Genomic DNA, 18,960 nt, shown 5'->3' on the forward strand with positions numbered 1-18,960 from the left:
ATTGGAAGGGTCCAATAATAATTTATAAGAATACATATCTATAGGCTAGCAAACAAACAACAAACATATTGTCATAGTTATATTACTGCTTGAGTCCATGACCCTCTACCACTTCCACATGTTTTAAATTCAACATGCGAGTCGAGTTGTTTTGTATTGTACTGGAGTATTTTCACGTCTATCGTTCACCAGCTGCAACAATAACATTTGCGACAGCTGTGCGTGCTTTCTGGCAAAAGTAGGTTACAAAAAGGTGCGGGTTTCTAGGGAGACAGATAGGGGGGGAGCAGTCCTCAGAGGAAGATGTGAAAGACGAGACTTCGTCAGGTAGCGAAATTACCTGCTATTTTGGAAATATTTTTCCATTACCAAATAATATTGATTTCACCGTAAAGACAACGAGCATTAGCATGTGGGGGGAGTAACGTTAGCTACTTATGTGTCAGTTAACCGAGCTAACTAATGCTGCTGGTTGTTAGCTTAAACCTCACGCTAGCTCGCGGCAACCAGTTCACCTAATTTCAGGTAGCAGTTTAGCTATTTAAACAGCTAACTAATTCTGCCGTAAGCAACAACTACACTCAGAGAAATGGCCTCAACGTGAGCTAGCTTGTAGCTAACCGTCGTTTTGAGTTTCACAATTCGCTTCGGTAAAACTGTGGCGTTAGTTAGCTTCAGATAAGCAGCCCAAACTTTGCAAACATAACTTAGCGTGATGTACACAGACATACCCCCTTTGATGATATTTACTGCCATTACGAGGCTTTGCTAAGTCAAAAGCATTTGCTCGACCTGTGCTCTCACAGATGAGTTACACAAAGGTTTTAGTCATTATGAACGAAGTACTCGCGCGCTGGGTTATTAAGAAGTGATGTAAGCGCAACTTGTGAACACATTTTACTATTGTGTACCCTGTATAGGAAAGCATGAGAGAGGAAAGAGACGACAGTATGGTGAAAGACCTCTCTGGGTTGTATGATGGAAGGACTGGGAAATGAGAGATCCATATGCAGCTCTAGACCCTACCCATGGCTCAGTCACCCCAAAACAGAGGCCTCCACCCTGCTATGGAAACTCAAAGACTGCTTCTCAACCAATGAGACAACCTCCCTTCATCACACAGATAAAGAAGTAGGTATTTATCTGTCTATGGTCCAGGTATCCGCACACATTGGCAGAACACTGACACTGGGGAGAGGCGAGAAATCAATTGAATAAGTTTGCATTGTGAACTCTGGCAAAGTTAAATGGAGTGCAGGGGCAAACTTTAAATTCAGTCTTTTAGTGTTGGCAGAAATGCAACAGTATCTTTTTTTTCTGTTTTGATTTATCCCTGACAAGCCATGTGAAATTTGTTTAATACTGGTCAGTGCAATCACCTCTGCAAGGGTGCTGTTATAATCATAGCACAACCATTCAGGTTATTTAGATGTACTGTTGTATGCCTTTAGCAAGTTTCAATGATAACAAACAATAATCTACAAAAATTTGTTTATTACTAAAATAATCGACTTGTCTTTTTTTGTTCCAGAACAATTACATGGACAACAGAAAGGCCGTGCTGGAATTGAAAGATGTCCCTCCTCCTCCTCCGCACCATACTTCCTCTTCCCAATCATCCCAGCCCTTCTCTCTGGCCCCTCTCCCTTTGCCCCCTCCCTGCTTGCCTCCTCCTCCACTTAGACAAGACCCCCACCAACAACAGCCACCACCACCACCACAGCAGCAGCAACAAGAGGGGGCTAGGCCCAAAGTAAGCATTTGCACTCAGTGTGACTTTTGCAGGACAGAGGGCTATGGGTTTTTAGGTGGTGGAGGTGGTGTTGGTAGCAATAGCAGCATTGCTGGTGTTGTCTCGGTCTATATGGCCCCAAGCTCTCTGGGAGCCCGCAGCAGCAGCAGCAGTATTAGCAGGTCTGACTCTTGCTCTGTATCTTCATCTGGGTCTCAGTATAAACATAACCTGAGCTGCGGAAGTGGAGGTGAAATTCTTGACCCTTTGCTCAGTCTTGCTTACAAACCTCAGCTGCTCTCTTCTGTTGCTACCTCTCAGCCAATGTCATCACACCCGTATACCTCCTGCTGCTCAGGGCTTCTGCACACCTACCCATCTGTACCTCTTCCATGCAGCCAACCCAGCATATTTACCTCCTCAGCACCTATGGCTTCTTCTCTGCGCTGTGTTTCCTCTCTACCTACTTCCTTGCATGGCTCTTGCCTGGCTTCTTCTGGCTACTACTCTTGTGGTGTGGACTGCTGCCCATCAGCCAGAAGATCCCAGAGAAGCACACTCGGTGATCACCCAGCCACCACCACCATCACCACTACAACCACCTCTGCACACTTCTGCTCTAATCCTATGCACCTAAATGTAGAACGCACGGTTTGTGTGAAGGGGGCACACTACTGCCAGGAATGCCTGTTTAAGGTTGGTAGAGCCTATTGTATGTATTTTTGAATCAAGATCACTTTGGGTAACTTTATTTTGTATGCATGGATGACCTCAGTCATGTAAACTAAAACGTTTTGTATTTGACTTACTAGTTTTGGTTGCTGCTGTTCTTTTTCTGTTTTCCCTGACAACTGCATCGATTTATACTTGCTTGCAGCCCATGAATGGACTGGTGTCAGAGTCAGACAAAGTGTGGCCCAATGTTCCTGTTCCCCAGACTGCTCCTATCCCTATTCCCATTTGTAATGGCTGTGGTACCTCCTCTGATGGCATGATGCTCATGCCATCGACCAGCCTCAGCAAGACTGGCCAGAAATATGGTTAGTGGACTCTACGATACAGTTTTGAATTTCGGTGTATATACTGTTACTTGGAATATATGTCAGATTGGTCTGAGGGTCTTGATTGAACTGTTTTATAGTGCAAGCTCTTTGGGATTTGAGTGTAGTGGATATGAAATTTTCTTCAGTCCATCTTAAATGCGACTGCAGTAAAATAACATTAAATAATTAATTTGAGATGCACTGTAACTGTAAAGTCTCTTTAGAATGAGCATTTGCCAACTGTCTGCTAGGTTCTCCAGAGAATAGTGGTCCTGAGAACATCCCTCCAGTAGGTGTCTTCTGGGACATTGAAAACTGCAGCGTGCCCAGCGGACGATCAGCTGGAGCTGTGGTCCAGCGTATTCGCAGCCGTTTCTTTCAGGGCCACCGTGAGGCAGAATTCATTTGTGTCTGTGATATCAGCAAGGAGAGTAAAGCCGTCATCCAAGAGCTCAACAACTGCCAGGTATCAACAATAATGTATTTTGTTTTTATAGTTATGCTATTAGAAGTAATTAGTGCCATTCCACACCCTGAATGAATAGTAATTTGCCATTGAGCTACCGTTTTAAGATGAGCAGAGCTGGTCCTGTGTGACAAAAACAGATGTACATTTACCAGTAAGTTGAGGCAAATTTTTCTTGAACAGACTTAGCTGATATGAGGCACTCTCATATTATTCCATTGTATTTTGCACCAATTTAGATACTGTATATTGAAGCCTTCAGAAAAATACAGGGAAGTTACCACTTTGATGTTGTCAAATGTATTTCCACATCAGGCATTAACCTCCATAATTTACATAATAATTCCCCACAAAAAATGACAGAAAAATAAGATTCAGGAAAATAGGGAAAACGTCTGAAGCTATGAATATATAATTGCACTTCATTAGGTTACTGTTGCACACATCAACGCCACAGCCAAGAATGCTGCAGATGACAAGCTTCGCCAGAGCCTGCGGCGCTTTGCTGAGACCCACACTGCACCTGCAACTGTTGTACTAGTATCCTGTGAGTTCAGCCCTGATTATCTCTAATCAATTACAGCCTTTTTACCACAAACATTTTTGTGATAAATGTTAACTATTCTTTGTTAACAGCTGATGTGAACTTTGCAAGTGAGCTGAGTGACCTTCGCCATCGCCATGGTTTCCAGGTAATCCTGGTCCATGGAAACCATACATCTTCAGCCCTGCTGCAGCACGCCCACTGCCACGTGGCCTTTCAGGAGATCACAGCTGATCTGCCACCACGCATGCTTGTCAAAGCACAGGTAGGCCTCACAAATACTTCATTAGGACTAAAAATACTTTCTTGATGTACTCTCTGTTGAATAAGGTAAGTAGGTGCTGGCAGGAGAATTTCATTTTAGCGTGGACTTGCTTAGATGGCAGAGAGTGAAGCCATTGGAATGTAAATTTGATCATCTTGACAATTATTTATTTATGTAATTTTCTTTAAGGGGTCTTCATGATTGTTTTCAGCCATTCTCCAAATTGTTGTGCAACTAAAAGGAAGAGTACTGCTTTCATTTTTTTAAGTGTAAGTTATACAAACCAGACAGGCACGCTGTCTCTTCCTCCCCTCCCTCAGCCCAGTTTCAACCTCCTCTATGTGCACAACCTCCCTTTCAACTGTGACAAGAGCCTGCGGAACGCGGTGAAGCTCAGGCTCCGCCGCCTGTCAGACAACTGTGGTGGCAAGGTGCTGGGCATGTCCCACGGCACAGCAGTCCTCCGTTTTGGCAGCCCTGAGGCAGCTTCGCGTGCCCGCAAGCGAATGGAAAATGAGGATGTGTTTGGCCGTCGAATCAGCCTCTCCTTCTCCCCGCGCCCCAGAGACGATACAAGTCCTGAGCCTGAGCTTCAGTCTCGGCCCCATCACTTGCCCCAGCCTCAGACTCTGCCCCAGACCTATCTAAACCAGGAGTCAATGTTTGGCCCTCCCCCATCTATATCCTCCTTCTCTTTTCTGCCCCTGGAGAAGCCCAGGTCCCCCAGGAGGCCACGGCGAGCAACCCGCCCATGCCACACCCCAGGCCCAGTGCCTGAAAGGCCCTACAGCCCCAGGAGGGGGTGCAGTGGGCCTCCCGGTGGTGCTCCAGCCAAGCCCCATCAGGTCAGCAGACTTGTCAGTGCCTGCTTCCCCTTAAACTCCATTGCCCTCTATCCTTGTCTGGGCTGCTTTGTAAATCACTGTAGCTTCTTTCCCCCCCAGTGTCCTAATTGCTGCTTTGACTAACAGCTGCTCGCTAAGCTTCATTTGTCTGCCTGTGCTAGCATGTAGCATGTATTAATTGTGGTTAGTGCTTCATGTATTCCCCTATTGTCCTGCATGTTCATTCATCATATTAATGCATGAATTAGCCCATAGCTTTTGTGCTTTTTTTGTGGCTGGGTTTTGTCCAGTATGTCACTGCTGACATACTGGGTATGTGTTTTGTCCAAAATCTCATATCTGTCTTCTATTTATTTTGTGGCTGAATGTGAACCATGCAGTTTTCTGCTGTGTTAAAACTGATCTCTGGTGGCTGGTGACTGACTTGGTTTGTCTTTTGGTTCTTGAATATAACCAAATTGACGAGTGTGGAAGACTGGAGAAAAATTAACCATAAATGGATTTCTGTATAGACAGACGAAAATTAGGAATAGGCATTTTAAGCTCTTTCTGTAGTTAGACAGTAAAGAAAAAATTCAATCCAAAGTTTATCCAGTATTAGTCTCAAGTACAGTACTTGTGCTTTACAACATGACAGGTAACGTAACACAGATCTCTCAGTTGTAACACTGTCCCTGCATCTGTAACGTATGCAGTCCTGTTGGCTGTTTCAGCTTGGCCTATTGTCATATTGCTGTTTAATCAGAGCAGCTCACATTGTACTTAGTACTGCGCATTCAAGTTAAACTAGTTCTGTAAATGCGTTCACAAACCTTTCACAGAACTTAAGATGCAAAATATAAATTCCAATATTCAGCTTGTTTTGGCTGTTTCTCTGTGCTTTGTAGTCTGCTAGTAGATTTTCAATGTGCGTCCCTAGTTAAAACCACAGAACAGCAGTTTGTGCCCTTGCATGATTTTTTCCCGTTGCACATGACACACACACATGCATGCACACAGGCTGTCAACAGATATTCTATATTTTGAATTTATATTTGAATTGTAGAAAAATCCATACATTGAATTGTGAAAATTAATATGTGATTGTGGGGTAAAAAAAGAATATTTCTACTTTTTGTTTTGTTACCTCGAAAGCTGTTCAAGTCCAACGTGTTAGTCAGTTGAAAATAATTCCAGTGTTAGATGTGAAAATATTTTGGCTCAAGCCATTTTCACTGCTTCTCTGATGTTAGTCCTCTCTCTCACTCCTCTTCTGATTCAGTGAATTTAGTTTATTTCAACAAATTCAGAGTTAGTTATGGTTGTTGGGACGATGAAAAGAGAAACCAAGAAGGTTTTGGTCCAGTTAAACAAAACAGATCTTACTTTTTAACAAAAAAGTCTGTCTCTTTGTTTTCCATAATGTTGTCAGACACTTAAAATAAAAATCTGAGCCTGTCAGTGACAAAACCAAACACTTTTAGTGGACATACATTGACAATGTGGCCTGGAGGGATGATGTTGCACTCTCACTAAATATTGGAAAAAGTGCAAAAATTCTTGTCCCCATTAGTCAGTTTGACACAAACATGGGACAATAGGGTTCATAATCAGATAATATGTAAGCAGAATTCCTCCTGTTTGCCCGGGCCATTGAAATCCTCCAGGATGTGTGAACCAGCACCAACTGGAAACTCTGCACCCAATGTCACTTTCATTGATTGAAAATTAAATGTGAGTCAACAACATGGCATAGGACATTATATGTGTTTATTTTGTAGTATGTAGCTATGTAGATCTTTTAAAAGACATGTTAATGTTGAAATAATATATAAGTAGTATGTCTCAAGTTGTATTGGTTTTTGCTATTATGGACATAATGTGCTAAAATAGATATTCGACTGGTTCAAACATATGTGTTTTTGGCCAGTTTGGGCAGCCCTAGCATGTACACAAACACATCAGCACTCTCCATCCAGGAAGCATTATACATACATACAGTATTAACACCTGCTGCCTCTCTCTGATCCAGGAGCTGGGTAGTTTGGAGGGCAAGCCCAGAATGGGCTTCCACCACCTGGAGAAAGGACGTGCTGCTTCCTCTTCCCCCCATAGTAATGGTGAGACAGGTGTCCTGGAGCAGCTGTCCAAGCCAGCCCTCCCTGGAGAATCCATGTACAGGAGGAGGTACATATTGGGGAAAGGGGCCATTAGAGAGAGAAGAATGTCTTTGGATCAAGATTAAAGCTCTAAGAACACCATGTAACAGTGGTAACAGACTACTGCTGCAAGCCTAACGTGCTTTACTCATAATCCCTCTCTTTTTTCATCTGTCTGTGTAGAAGAGAAGGCTCCAACCCTCAGAATGTGACTGAATCCCCCGTTGAACAAGGAGACAGGAGTTCAGGGGAGTTCCAGATTAGCACCCCGTCAGCTTTTAGCAAGTTGAACCTGCACAGGAGCTTCAGTCCCCTCGTGCTGTCCCAGGGCTCCTGGTCATCCAGGTAATTTATTGGGTTTGAATCAGTCCTACTTAAGTTGGCCTACAGCATTAATTGTTCCGGAGGTGACATGCTGCTAATGTTACATTCAAATTCTTCAGCCCCCCCCATGATATTAGATGCAAGTTTAGTTATTACTTTAAATTTGTCTTCCCCTCGTCTAACAAAAGGAGTGCATCCCCATGCCTGTCCAGTCGGTCATCACCCCTCCTGGCTGCCCCTCGTAGCCCGTGTCCCGAAGGTCCCCCTGAGCCTTTCTCAGATGGGGCAGAGGTCCAGGTGGCCAACCTGGACTATAGAATGTCCCGCAAGGATCTGCAGCAGACACTTCATGACACCTTCTCCCGATATGGTCGGGTAAGACCTACTCCAGTTATTGTATTGATTGATGTATAGATCAAACACACCTGTATGTTTGCTTTCAGTAGGATTGTCTGTGGAAATGAGACCCCCCCCCCTTGTCTCAAAACACCTCCTTGTGGTGTGACTTGTTTTGTCTAGGTAAAAGCTGTGGAACTTAGCCCCCACACTGATTATCAGCTGAAGGCCACAATACAGATGGTGTTCCTGCAGCAGGCCATAAGTGCTGTCAGTGGTCTGCACCGTTACAAGATCGGAGGCAAGCGCATTCAGGTGTCTCTTATCACTGGTGGCAGCAGAAAATCCCTTGCCATGCTCAGGTACGGTTGAGCATAGTTGAGTTTGGGCTTCATGGAACTTTCAAATATGAGATACAAATATATATTTTCCTCATCTTTTCTGGTTTGGATTATGTTAAATTTCACCTTTTTTATTATACAGTACTGAGATCATCAGCATTCTTCATGATGCACCTGCCAATTGCCTTCCCCTCTTTAAGTTCACTGAGATCTATGAGAAAAAGTAAGCAGCTTTGTCTCAACTCAACAACTTCTGTCATAATTAAGTTGTACTTGGACTGTAAGAATTCCAGAATGATAAAATGCATTTCAAAGAAATTTGTGCTTTCAAACTGTATGCTCTATTTTCCTCTATCCAGATACTCCCGTAAGCTTGTGATTGGAGATCTGTACAGGCTACCAGAGGTGGTGGCAGTGCGAGAACAGGGAGGCTCCAGGCTTGTGTGTCTCCTGCCCAGCAGCCAGATTCGCCAGAGTCCACTGGGATCTTCCCAGTCCCAGGAGGGCTCCTCCTCTGCTAGTGGCAGCCCCGTGGTGTTTGAGGAGCTGGAGTACCATGAACCTGTCTGCAGAAAACACTACACACAACAGGACTTCAGGTTAGTAGAATTTTACATTATATATATGATATTCTGGTTAGTTGCTTATTTCACGAACATGTCAACACACTGAATTACCACTCATTTTTGTCAAATAAAGTAAAATAAAGTTTTAAAAAATTATGTATCATAACAGTGTTTCTGTTTTTACCAGGAAAATCTGAAGTCATATACATACATATTTCAGTCTCTTCACTCATAATGTCTGAGAAAATAATAAGTTAGATGTGAAAATATTCTGGCTCTACATGCTGCTTTCCCCCCACTGCTTTGCTGAGGTCTGCCCTCCCTCTCACTCTTCTCCTTACTTGGTGAAGTAAGAGTTTGTTTCAACCAAACAGTCGGTGGTGATTGTTGGAACAGTGGAAAGTTTTGGTGGAGTTTTATTTTATTTCTGTCGAGTTTGAATGATGTGTGTTTTACAAAGATAAAATTACTCTTTCTGTAAATGGAGTCTGGTGGCTTTGGCGAGAGCGATTATAGCAGCTGTTTCTGGTTAAACCAAAAGGATCTTATTCTTTAGCAAAAGGTCCGTCTCTAGGGATCCTTTCCTTAATGTTGTCAGAAACTTAGAAGAACAATCTCAGCCTGTCAGTGGCAAAAACAAGTACTAAAATCTGGTATCAGCACAGGTTAATAGCAGGCCTGTATTTTTGGCCACTGACTTGTTATGTACCTCACTCACACTTGCAGGAATTCTCGCAACCACCTTTCTCTGAACTGAACACTTTCAACTCACTGTCATCCCGTCTCTATGTCTGATTGTGTGTTATCTTTTTTTTGTTTTTTTTTAGTGAGGCTGACTTTGACCCTGACTCCTATAAAATACCTTTTGTTGTGATGTCTCTGAGCTCCTTGGCCTCTGAGGTCCACAGTCTGTTGCAGTCACACGAAGGAACTCTACCATTACTCAGGTGACAACCAGCTCTTTAATTCATGTACAAACTTTTTTTTTAATCAAACACAGCATGTTTTCAGACATTATAAAATAAATAACTTGGTACGTTTTCCATTTAGTTTTCCAAACTGCTATGCGGCACAATTCTGCCCTCTGCAGCTGGGCAATGAGACGCTGGAGGGTGGTGTTCCTCTGGAGCACCTCATTACCTGTGTTCCCAGTATCACAATTGTCACAGCTCAGAATGGCTTCAAAGTCATCAAGTGGATCCACAACAAACCACCAGCACCAAACTCCGGTATGAACATTTAAACTCTGGAATCTATTGGATGTTTATTGACATTTCCTACAGCACCTACATAGTGCTGCCTTAACCAGTAAGATATACCTGTTTGTTACATTTTCTTTTTTTCCTCTGTAGAGCCGTGGATTCAACGCTGCAAGAGTCCAGTTGGCAACCCACAGCTCATCCAGTTCAGCAGAGAGATTATTGACCTGTTGAAGAGTCAGCCCTCTTGCATCATGCCCATGAGCAAGTTCATACCCTCATACCACCATCACTTTGCCAAGCAGTGCCGCGTCTCTGACTATGGCTACACCAAGCTGCTGGAGCTTCTGGAGGCCGTGCCACATGTCCTGCAGGTATTAAGATGGATGGATTAATGAGGATTGCATGTAATTGTACTTTTTAACCAATCCTAATTGTACATTGTACATTGTGTGTTTTTAATTTTCGTTGCCAGATCTTGGGTATGGGCACCAAGCGTTTACTGACCCTGACCCATCGTGCTCAAGTGAAACGCTTCACCCAGGACCTCCTCAAACTTCTAAAATTTCAAGCCAGCAAACAAGTGGCGATCAAGGACTTCATGCAGGCATACCATTGGTCAGTCAACATTGCATGGAGCTTTAGATGATGTCACCATATTGCCTTTGTGTTTTGTAGAAGGTTTAATTGTATTCAAATAAATGCTAGGAATTTGCCTGTTGGATTGTCTGTGGATTCCCCTCGTTAACAGCAGGAAAAAACAAATGCCAGTGTGAGTGGCAAGTATACGTATGGATCATCAGTGTTGCAAATATTTGTAATGTATTCTTATACTTTTGTATCAGGTGCTTCTCTAGAGACTGGAGGGTAATCGACTATGGCATATGTGACCTGATGGACCTGCTGACCGAGATCCCTGACACCACCATCACTATTACACATCAGGACATGGACACAGTCATCTCTGTTCCCAAGAGAGGTCCATTTAGACAAGTTATAAAAAAAAAAAAGATCATTGAAGTGTTATGTTAAGTAATAAAATGGTAACAATAATATTCAATAAGCATTTGTAGAATTGTTACATATATAACCTTATATTGTTAAATATAAGCTCATTAAAGTTAAAAAACTCCTCCAGTATGAACAAATGTAAATGGTTCATTTCGGGTTTAATTTTTTATTTAGATTTCACTGAATTCGCTGTTATTTCCCTACAGAGCGTACAGTGGAGGAAATGGAGCGCACTAAGCAATTTGGGAAGGAGGTGGTAGACCTTCTCCGTCACCAGCCTCACTGCCGAATGCCCTTCAGTAAGTTCATCCCCACCTACCACCATCACTTTGGTCGTCAGTGCAAGCTCAGCTACTACGGCTTCACCAAGCTCATGGAACTCTTTGAGGCAATCCCCGATATACTGATGGTGAGTTAGGAAGACAGCATGTTTGGACAGTATAATATATTCCTTGTGGTCTTTTGTGCTCCAACACAGTACATTGAGGCAGAGGTATCAAAGTGTATTACTGGTGTGTAACGATGTCCCTCGAAATTCTATATTCCCAGGATATCATCCCAAGAAAATGTAAAACCTTTCCCTGACTTTCATCAGGTGTTGGAGTGTGGTGAGGAGAAAGTGCTGACCCTGACAGAAGTGGAGCGTATCAAGGCTCTGGCGGCTCAGCTGGTCAAGCTGCTTCGGGCTCAGAAGAACTCCAGCCTCCCTGTCAGCCGGCTGCTCACCGAGTACAGCAAGACCTTTGGTTATGGTCTACGCCTGCAGGACTATGACGCCAGCTCCCTGCCAGCTCTGCTGACCAAACTCTGCCATGTTGTCAAGGTGAAGTCAGCTGTATTTGGTCTGGTTGATTAAATGGTTACATTACTTCTGTTCAATTTTCATTGCACTGTGGTTATTCATGCCTCACATAGAGTTGATACCACTTTTTGTCACAAGAGTCTTCATTTTGTTATAAATTATATTCCCTGCTTTTGGATATGTTTGTCATCTGGCATCCAGTAGAACGCTACATCTCCTTTGGCAAGTTTTACTAGCTCATTAATGATCCTGGCCATCATGCATTAAAGACAATAACCCGCTGAGGGGAAATGTTCATTTAGAAACTGTCACATAACCTGGTATAGAATTGCCAAACTCTACAACAAATTCACCAGAATGAAAGACAAAAACAAGGTGAAGTCCTGGAGAAGACATGACGTTTCTATGAGCTGATGGCAAAGCACAACAGCACAACAAACATTTAAATGCAAGTTCAGTATGATTTTTGTTGAAAATGTCCCCAATGACCTCCTGGAAAATATATTCTTTTGAGTGACGTAGAGTGACTTACAGACACTTGAACTGCACTGTTCATGGTCCTCTGTGTTTTTCTAAATCACTCTTAGGACAATATAATAAACAAGCAGCCACTTTCTTTCTGTTTCAAGGTGGTGGATGGCTCTGAGGGTCGGGAAGTGCAGTTGATCAACAGGAAGTCTTTGCGCTCACTGACCTCCCAGTTACTGGATCTGCTCATGTCCCAAGATGAGGAGCAGGTTACCATCGGTCTCCGAGTGGAAGTTCTGAGCGAGCATTACCTGGCTGTCCATGGAGCCCCTCTCAACCCGTGTGAATATGGCTTCCTCTCCCTCAGTGAATTACTCAAGAGCCTGCCCTACCTTGTGGAGGTGAGTGGAAGTTGGAGTTTGTTTCTTGTATCTTCTTAAAGCTCCTTTAAAAAGCTCTAGTATACCTGTTCTCCCACACAGAGGCTAAGATGACAGTATTTTTGATCTCTCTTCTTCCACAGTTGTACTATAATGAATGTGATGACAACAACAAAGCTGGTGACACCACCAGTGGTCGTGGTGAGGAGTGGGTGAGGCTGACCCGGCTATACCAGTTTGCCCGTGACGTACGCGCCCTGCTCCATACCTATCATTACAACCAGATCTTCCTGACTGATTTCCATGGGGCTTATAACAAATTCACAGGCTGCAGCCTTGAACCACGTTTCTATGGATACATGAGCACTGATGAGCTGCTCAGTGCCATTCCACAGGTGGGAATCAATGTCATTAGTTATTTAAACTGCAATCATGGGTGTCTGGTTATGTTTTAAAATGGGGGAACAAACTTGGAAAGATACATAATTTATGGGGTATCTGGGGGTCCTCTCCAAGAGACAACAATATAATTTAAAACATTTCCTGCATTTCTAGACAACCTAACCTCTTGGACTAAGTCAGAAAATTAGCCTGAGATATTAACGGTAATTGGACAAAATCAGAGGGGATGTAGTAGAAAATAAAAAGTGGGTAAACTATAAATGTCTCCTGGCTAAACTGTCCAATGTTAAGTAATGAAAAACTCATAAAAAGGTGAGTAAACCATATGTTGCATTTAAAAAATGGTGGTAAACTGAATTTACATGTGTTTATCCTCCACTACATCCCAAATAGGTAAAACAAACAGGGCTAATGCAAAATATCAAAAGCCACATTGCATTTAAAAGAGCAGACTCTTTGGTTCGAGTCCTTCGCGAATGTCCCATCTCCACAGCTCAATCCTGTCCGATCAGCGAGCTAGCTTTAAGTGCGCGGGCTGGCACTCACAAATTACTTCAATAGTACAGTCCTACTTCAAACTAATGTAATATTTGGCTGGATTCAGTGGGCCAAGCAGGTTCATTTAACATTCACTGGCCTATCTTTTCCTATGTTCTATGATCGGCCCATGATCACAGTTCAGCTGAATGGTTTGTTTCTCATCTTAGTAAACAGTCAGACTCCCATGTGGATGATCGACACACTGTGATTGACAGCCAAACCATGATGTGGCAAATGATCAAATTGTTAGTTGCGGAAAATAGTAAAGTGATCAATGATATAGGATGTTTAAATATAATCACCTGATTGTGGGGACTGTGTGATGAGAAGTTAATTTTTACAGAGACAAGAAGTGGGGTAGTATAACCATCGCTTTACTCCCCCTGATTGAATGGTGGGAATGCATTACTCAGGCACCAATGACCGTTCTTGCGATCTTGTAAGATCTGCTGGTGTTACTTAAGTATTATATTTGATGCTTTAACGTAATACTGCATAATTAAATCTTATACAGTCCTTCTAGTTTTCTGTTCTTGTCTCAACATATTTTCTCTGATTGTTTGGTGTCATCATCAGGTTGTCTGGATCAAAGGGCACGGTCGCAAGAGGATTATCGTTTTGAAGAACGATATGAAAGGTAAAGGTGATGGGTTTGTTTGTTTAAGTCTCAGACACGCTCAGTGTGTGGCAGCTGTATAATATGGATCTGTGTGTGTGTGTGTGTGTGTGTGCGCGCGCATCTGTGTTTTTTCTTTAGCAAAGGCAAGCTCTTCAGCCCCCAACAGCCCCTTGCCAGGAGAGAACTTGGAGAGCCCGAGAGACAGCCCAGTTAGCAACACAACTTCTGGAGCCCAGAGTCCAAGTGAGACAGGACACACAAGTATTTATGTCAAGATTTTTATTTAGTTTTATTTTTTTGGGTCATGATTTAAAAATATAGTGAAGTAAAAAAAAATATTGATAAAACTGTACCAGTTTAAAAAAACAATAATAAGGAGATGAAAATAATGTTTGACTCACAGCAATGGCCTGATTTTAAAGATAGCTCTGCTCTCAGTCACTCTCTCTCGAGTAAAATATATCTGAAACAAAACTGTGTTACCTGCCAGGTGGCGACGCAGCAGCAGAGTCGGAGCTGCTGTGTCTAACACCAGAAGACCTGCTGTGTGGTCCTGTACCATCCTGCCTACCATCACCTCAGCTCCACCCCGACCCCGTTCTCCTCCAGGAGGCAGACCTGATTCACTTTGAGGAGAAGACTCCACCGACAGGTCAGTTTTAATTAATCAAGTTTCATTTTAAGCCTATATCAGGTAATAGTACGATTATTCTGATAGTATTGCAGGTTTGATAGAATTTGTACCCCTGTTGACTACTTAAAGTAATTTATTTTTGGCCTGAATCCCAATTAAGTGATATTTTCCCAAAGTGCTGAACACCTTAGCAAACAAACAGCCTATCACTTTGTGTATTTTAATGCTGATCCGGATGCTTACTTAAAAAAATCAATGTGAGGTGACGAGCGAAGAGGCACAGCGAGGCAGGAGGCAGAACAAAAATACATTTTAATGAGTATGACACACTTAATTTGCACCTTTCCTGTCTTTCAGTAGGTGTAAACTCAGTCTGTACTTGTGTGTGATTTCAGTGAGCGATGAAACGGAGGTGGCAGCTGTTGCTGACAGCACATCTGATCCATGTGAGCAGCCTGGCAGGACAGAAGACCCTGCAGTCACCAAACCTCCACCGCCGCCCGACATAAAGACCCTCTCGTCCGTGGACAGTCCCAGCCGAAGAGGCACACGCAGTAGAATTAAGCTAGCTGCCAACTTCTCCTTCACAGCAGGCCTCTGATCCTTTTCTCTCACTCTCACAACACACAAAGCAATACTACTTCAAACATAGTGTAAACTCTAAACACAAGAGTTGACCGGCTTCACTGAACACACACTTCACAGATGTGACCCCAGAAGAGCATTGGTGTTGTCCCTCTACATCCTAACAGGCTGTTGCATTCTTCTGCTTTCTTCTTAACCACATGTTGGCCATCTCTGTTGTCTTTGTTTGCTTGTTTCACAATCGGTGTGTTCTTCCGATGACGTTCACTCAGCTGTGATTTTTTTTTTTTCTTGCAGATTTTCTGCAATTCTTTAATTTGCCAAATCAATCTACTGTAACCTGTGTTTGATTTCACCTGGAGGGAAGTTAAATTCTATTTCCATGAATGCTCATCTTCAGTTTAGAGCCACTTTGAGTCAAAGGACATTTGATGGCTTTCAGGGAAGGCAGAGTCTAAAAATGAGTTAGCTGTCACTGAATACAGAGTATTAGGTAATATTGGGAGGAACTCTAGGGATGAGTAACTAAGTTTTCTATGTTAAATCCAAGAAATGTAGTTACACCCAGTCTCAGTTTATAAGCTTGTGGAATAACAGAAGGTTTAAAGAGATGTTTTGTTCATGTACCATATTGAGAAACCTTCCTGCATGCTTCCTTGCTGCGTCCCCAAAGACAGAGCATTTAATTTGAGACATTCATTCATTTTTGAACTCATTTCAAATCTTTGGATATTTTGCTTTGTAGGTCACTGTAGACACGGCAACCAAACTGGCCGCCAAGCAACCTGCCCGTTTCATTCTTTCAGTCTTGTCTTGGGTAAAGATTTCTAAAGCTGTAGCTTCTCTTTGACGTCTATTCTTGACTTTTCTCTCTGTTGCAAAGCAGCCTGACGACAGTATTTTCAGTTGCTTTTGTATAATGCTGTGTATTTTGTAGTCTGTGGTAGAATTTGGCCTAATTGTGTGATGTATTTGGTGGCAATTCAATGATGGACTGAAGAGATTAACACACATATAACTGTTCCGATGGTGGCTTTTGTTAGTGGAAGCTAACAGATTTTGAACAGTTTAAGTATGCATGGTGAGGTTTCGATTGATATTGCGACAAGCGCTGCTCTCAGGAATTTTTCTTCTTGTCGTACACTGACTTAATTTATTGCGAAGATTTCGGCTCGTCTCTCCAGGGGCCACTGATGAGGGCCTGAAAGGGAAAGTGGCTCCAGCCAGGTGTGTACTCGGGCAACAGGAATTGAGATATACTTTGATTGTTCAGCTTGAGCCAGCAGCCAGTGTGTTTGTGTTCTTTTAGCTGCATTTCGTCTGTGTGTGGTTTACACTGGAGTAGGTGGTGTGAAATATGCATGGTGTGCATAAATGAGTTTATGCTTGGTGTAAGCCCAGGAGGAGCAGACAGGAACAGATGATGGGAAGACATTCTTTAAGATCAGTCTTTTATTTCCACCATGTTTTAGGGATCTTAAGGGTTCGCCGTCACCCTTACAGTTGCCACGTAAAAGCTCAAGGTTTTTTTGAGTTAACCTTGTTGCTGGTAGTTGCTGCATCTATGGTGACGTCCGCACTGCCTGAGTTGAAGAGTTGGAGGGGAGCAGTGATCACTCCTAGTTTTTGATTTTTAGAGACAAGGTGAAAGGTTGTGAGTTTTTAGGGATAAGAGATGGGACGGGAGGCGGTAGGTAGGCTGTTTGTGAAGCACCTTGGGGGTTCTGGGAAGCCTCCTGAACAGACTGACGTACACACAGAGGACCCTCTGCGGCTCTCTGGAATTTGCCGGGCTTTTACAATGGCTTGTATTTGCCACGGTGCCAAAGGAATCGCCATCGCACCTCCCCATCCCTTGCATCATGTGTAGAGAAGTTTTTACTTAGTGATGTGTGTTGGTTTCTCCGTTTTCCTCTGTCTCAAGTGTTTACAAGACTGCTGGCTGCTGAATTGCCACCAGATGATGTCGGCTGGACGTTTTAGCACAATCCAAGCGCCGCCGAAGTCAAGAGGGTGTTGTGTTCTAAGAAAAGGTGCAAAGAATGGGTAAGAGCCCATTTTATCATTTTCTGCCCAGTTTCAGTGTTAGCTGTGTTGGACATGCGTTTCCTTTGTCAGACTTGATTTTGACTTGGTGTGAAAAAGCCTTAAAAGCTGAGAGATTCCACCTGCCAACTCACCAAAATGTCTGAGATGCTAATCAAAATGTTTTTAATGAGGGCTGTTGGGGTTCAGGTGTCCCCCGCGGTGTTTTACTGACTGTCTGGAAACTTCTTTGATTCGGGTATGAGCAGCTCAGAATTGTTAATGATTTATAATTGGTAATGATAGAAAGGGGATGAAAATGCTCAGAAGAACTGTGAAGATTTAACTTTGGCAGTAAGAATGTATTCCTTTTTGTGAATTTGAACAAAACCCTAGCTCTCCCTTAGAGTACAGCAGTGGCAACTAACTCAGATGAATGCATTTAACTTCTCTGTAAGCTTCCTCTTTGTTTTGGTTACATCAGTGAGAAGCTATTGTCCCTGTCAAAATATGCACTTTTGCATAGTTTTGGTTCATGAAATTAGTTTGTGTCTTTACCTCCGTTTGTTTATGTCTGACCTTATTCAGTTTTCATGTTGCACAGTTTTTCTTTTATTCAGCAGTGTCCTTAAAACTCCTGCCTTGTGATTATTTTTTGTTTACCTGGTTAACAAATGTCTCACTGATGTGTCCTCTCTGCATTCACCTCCCCCCTCTGTCGCACCGCTTTACTGCCTCACTGCACCAGAAGCTGCTGTAACAGTCCAGTGTTGTTGAAGGGACCAAAAAGATTTCCGTAAATAAATTTCACAAGCATCATTTCTGCCTCGTCTCCATGTTTTTGTGGTTGATTTTGAAAGAATCAAATTACTCAGTATAATCCTGAAAGATGCTCTTTATTTAAACATATATGTACAGGTAGTTTCAGCTTATTTTCTGCATATTTGTTTGATATTCAACATTAGGACCTTCATAAATTCACTACTACTACAGAACGCTAAGTCATCAGAAGGAAGGTAAAGTGACAAAGGGCAACACTTTGCTTGACATGAGTCACTAATGTCCTAAATACACTCAAACATACACTGTCTATTGTAGGCATTTACAAGAGAATTGCATTCATTTCCTGGTGTTTATCATAAAAACGCAAGACTAAATTCAGAGGATGCAAGTTGTTTGTCAGCAATATCCATAATATCTATGAATGATGTCATACTACCACAGTCAGTAATTCCCAGTAGCTGTTGGCTGAGGTGATGTCAGTATGGCCAGTAATGTGGTGGCTGGGTGAATGAGTAAGCATCAGACCATTTAAAAAATAAAAAAATACAGGGCTTAACCAAAAAAATGAACAGTCACAAGTGGAAACTCCAAACGTGGGTCATGTGAAGTTGCATGCCAGTTAGCATTAGCCTCTGGAGAGTGAAATGCAATTTTGGACACGTTTTAAATGTATTATTTTGTCTGATTGTATTTCATATATATTTTCTGTAACACTAAATTAGGAGGATTCAGCATGTTTAGTCCACAAAACATCTAGCAGATCTCTGAAGTGTCAGTGGGTTTACTGTAAGTATATGATACACATTATACAGGAGGGATTTGGAAAAAACTTTAAACTGTAATGATCGTGCTTCGCTTGGCTGCATTGTTCAGAACCTCAGAAGATGAACTCAAACACTGCTGTGTGTTTTT

General features: G+C 42.6%; 1 protein-coding gene across 3 annotated transcripts; it reads left to right on the plus strand.

The window, feature by feature from the left end:
- The first annotated feature begins 278 nt into the window (after window positions 1-278).
- Window positions 279-18,084, plus strand: LOC121603897 (meiosis regulator and mRNA stability factor 1). Of its 3 annotated transcripts, none has more exons than XM_041933173.1 (27): window positions 279-327; window positions 921-1,131; window positions 1,532-2,428; window positions 2,610-2,772; window positions 3,027-3,241; window positions 3,671-3,788; window positions 3,878-4,050; window positions 4,371-4,895; window positions 6,907-7,061; window positions 7,217-7,378; window positions 7,546-7,732; window positions 7,877-8,055; window positions 8,177-8,257; window positions 8,394-8,633; window positions 9,428-9,547; window positions 9,651-9,829; window positions 9,953-10,173; window positions 10,275-10,417; window positions 10,645-10,778; window positions 11,017-11,219; window positions 11,406-11,633; window positions 12,242-12,481; window positions 12,604-12,855; window positions 13,979-14,039; window positions 14,160-14,282; window positions 14,512-14,673; window positions 15,051-18,084. In XM_041933173.1, the coding sequence occupies exons 2-27, from the start codon at window positions 976-978 to the stop codon at window positions 15,254-15,256; spliced, it is 5,523 nt and encodes a 1,840-aa protein (XP_041789107.1). In that variant the 5' UTR covers window positions 279-327; window positions 921-975; the 3' UTR covers window positions 15,257-18,084. The 3 variants fall into 3 exon arrangements, with proteins under 3 accessions (XP_041789107.1, XP_041789108.1, XP_041789109.1); XM_041933174.1 differs by having other exon boundaries at window positions 14,160-14,264; XM_041933175.1 differs by having other exon boundaries at window positions 4,764-4,895.
- The last annotated feature ends 876 nt before the right edge of the window (window positions 18,085-18,960 follow it).

The sequence above is a fragment of the Chelmon rostratus genome, chromosome 3, assembly GCF_017976325.1.
Source record: "Chelmon rostratus isolate fCheRos1 chromosome 3, fCheRos1.pri, whole genome shotgun sequence".
Lineage (NCBI taxonomy): Eukaryota > Metazoa > Chordata > Actinopteri > Chaetodontiformes > Chaetodontidae > Chelmon > Chelmon rostratus.

Excerpts from the sequence above, each read along its gene's own strand:
- LOC121603897 (XM_041933173.1), top strand. The coding sequence starts at position 976 with ATGATGGAAGGACTGGGAAATGAGAGATCCATATGCAGCTCTAGACCC. Across the intron at positions 2,773-3,026 it reads CAAGACTGGCCAGAAATATG|GTTCTCCAGAGAATAGTGGT; the intron begins GTTAGTGGACTC and ends ACTGTCTGCTAG. Across the intron at positions 8,056-8,176 it reads AAATCCCTTGCCATGCTCAG|TACTGAGATCATCAGCATTC; the intron begins GTACGGTTGAGC and ends TTTATTATACAG.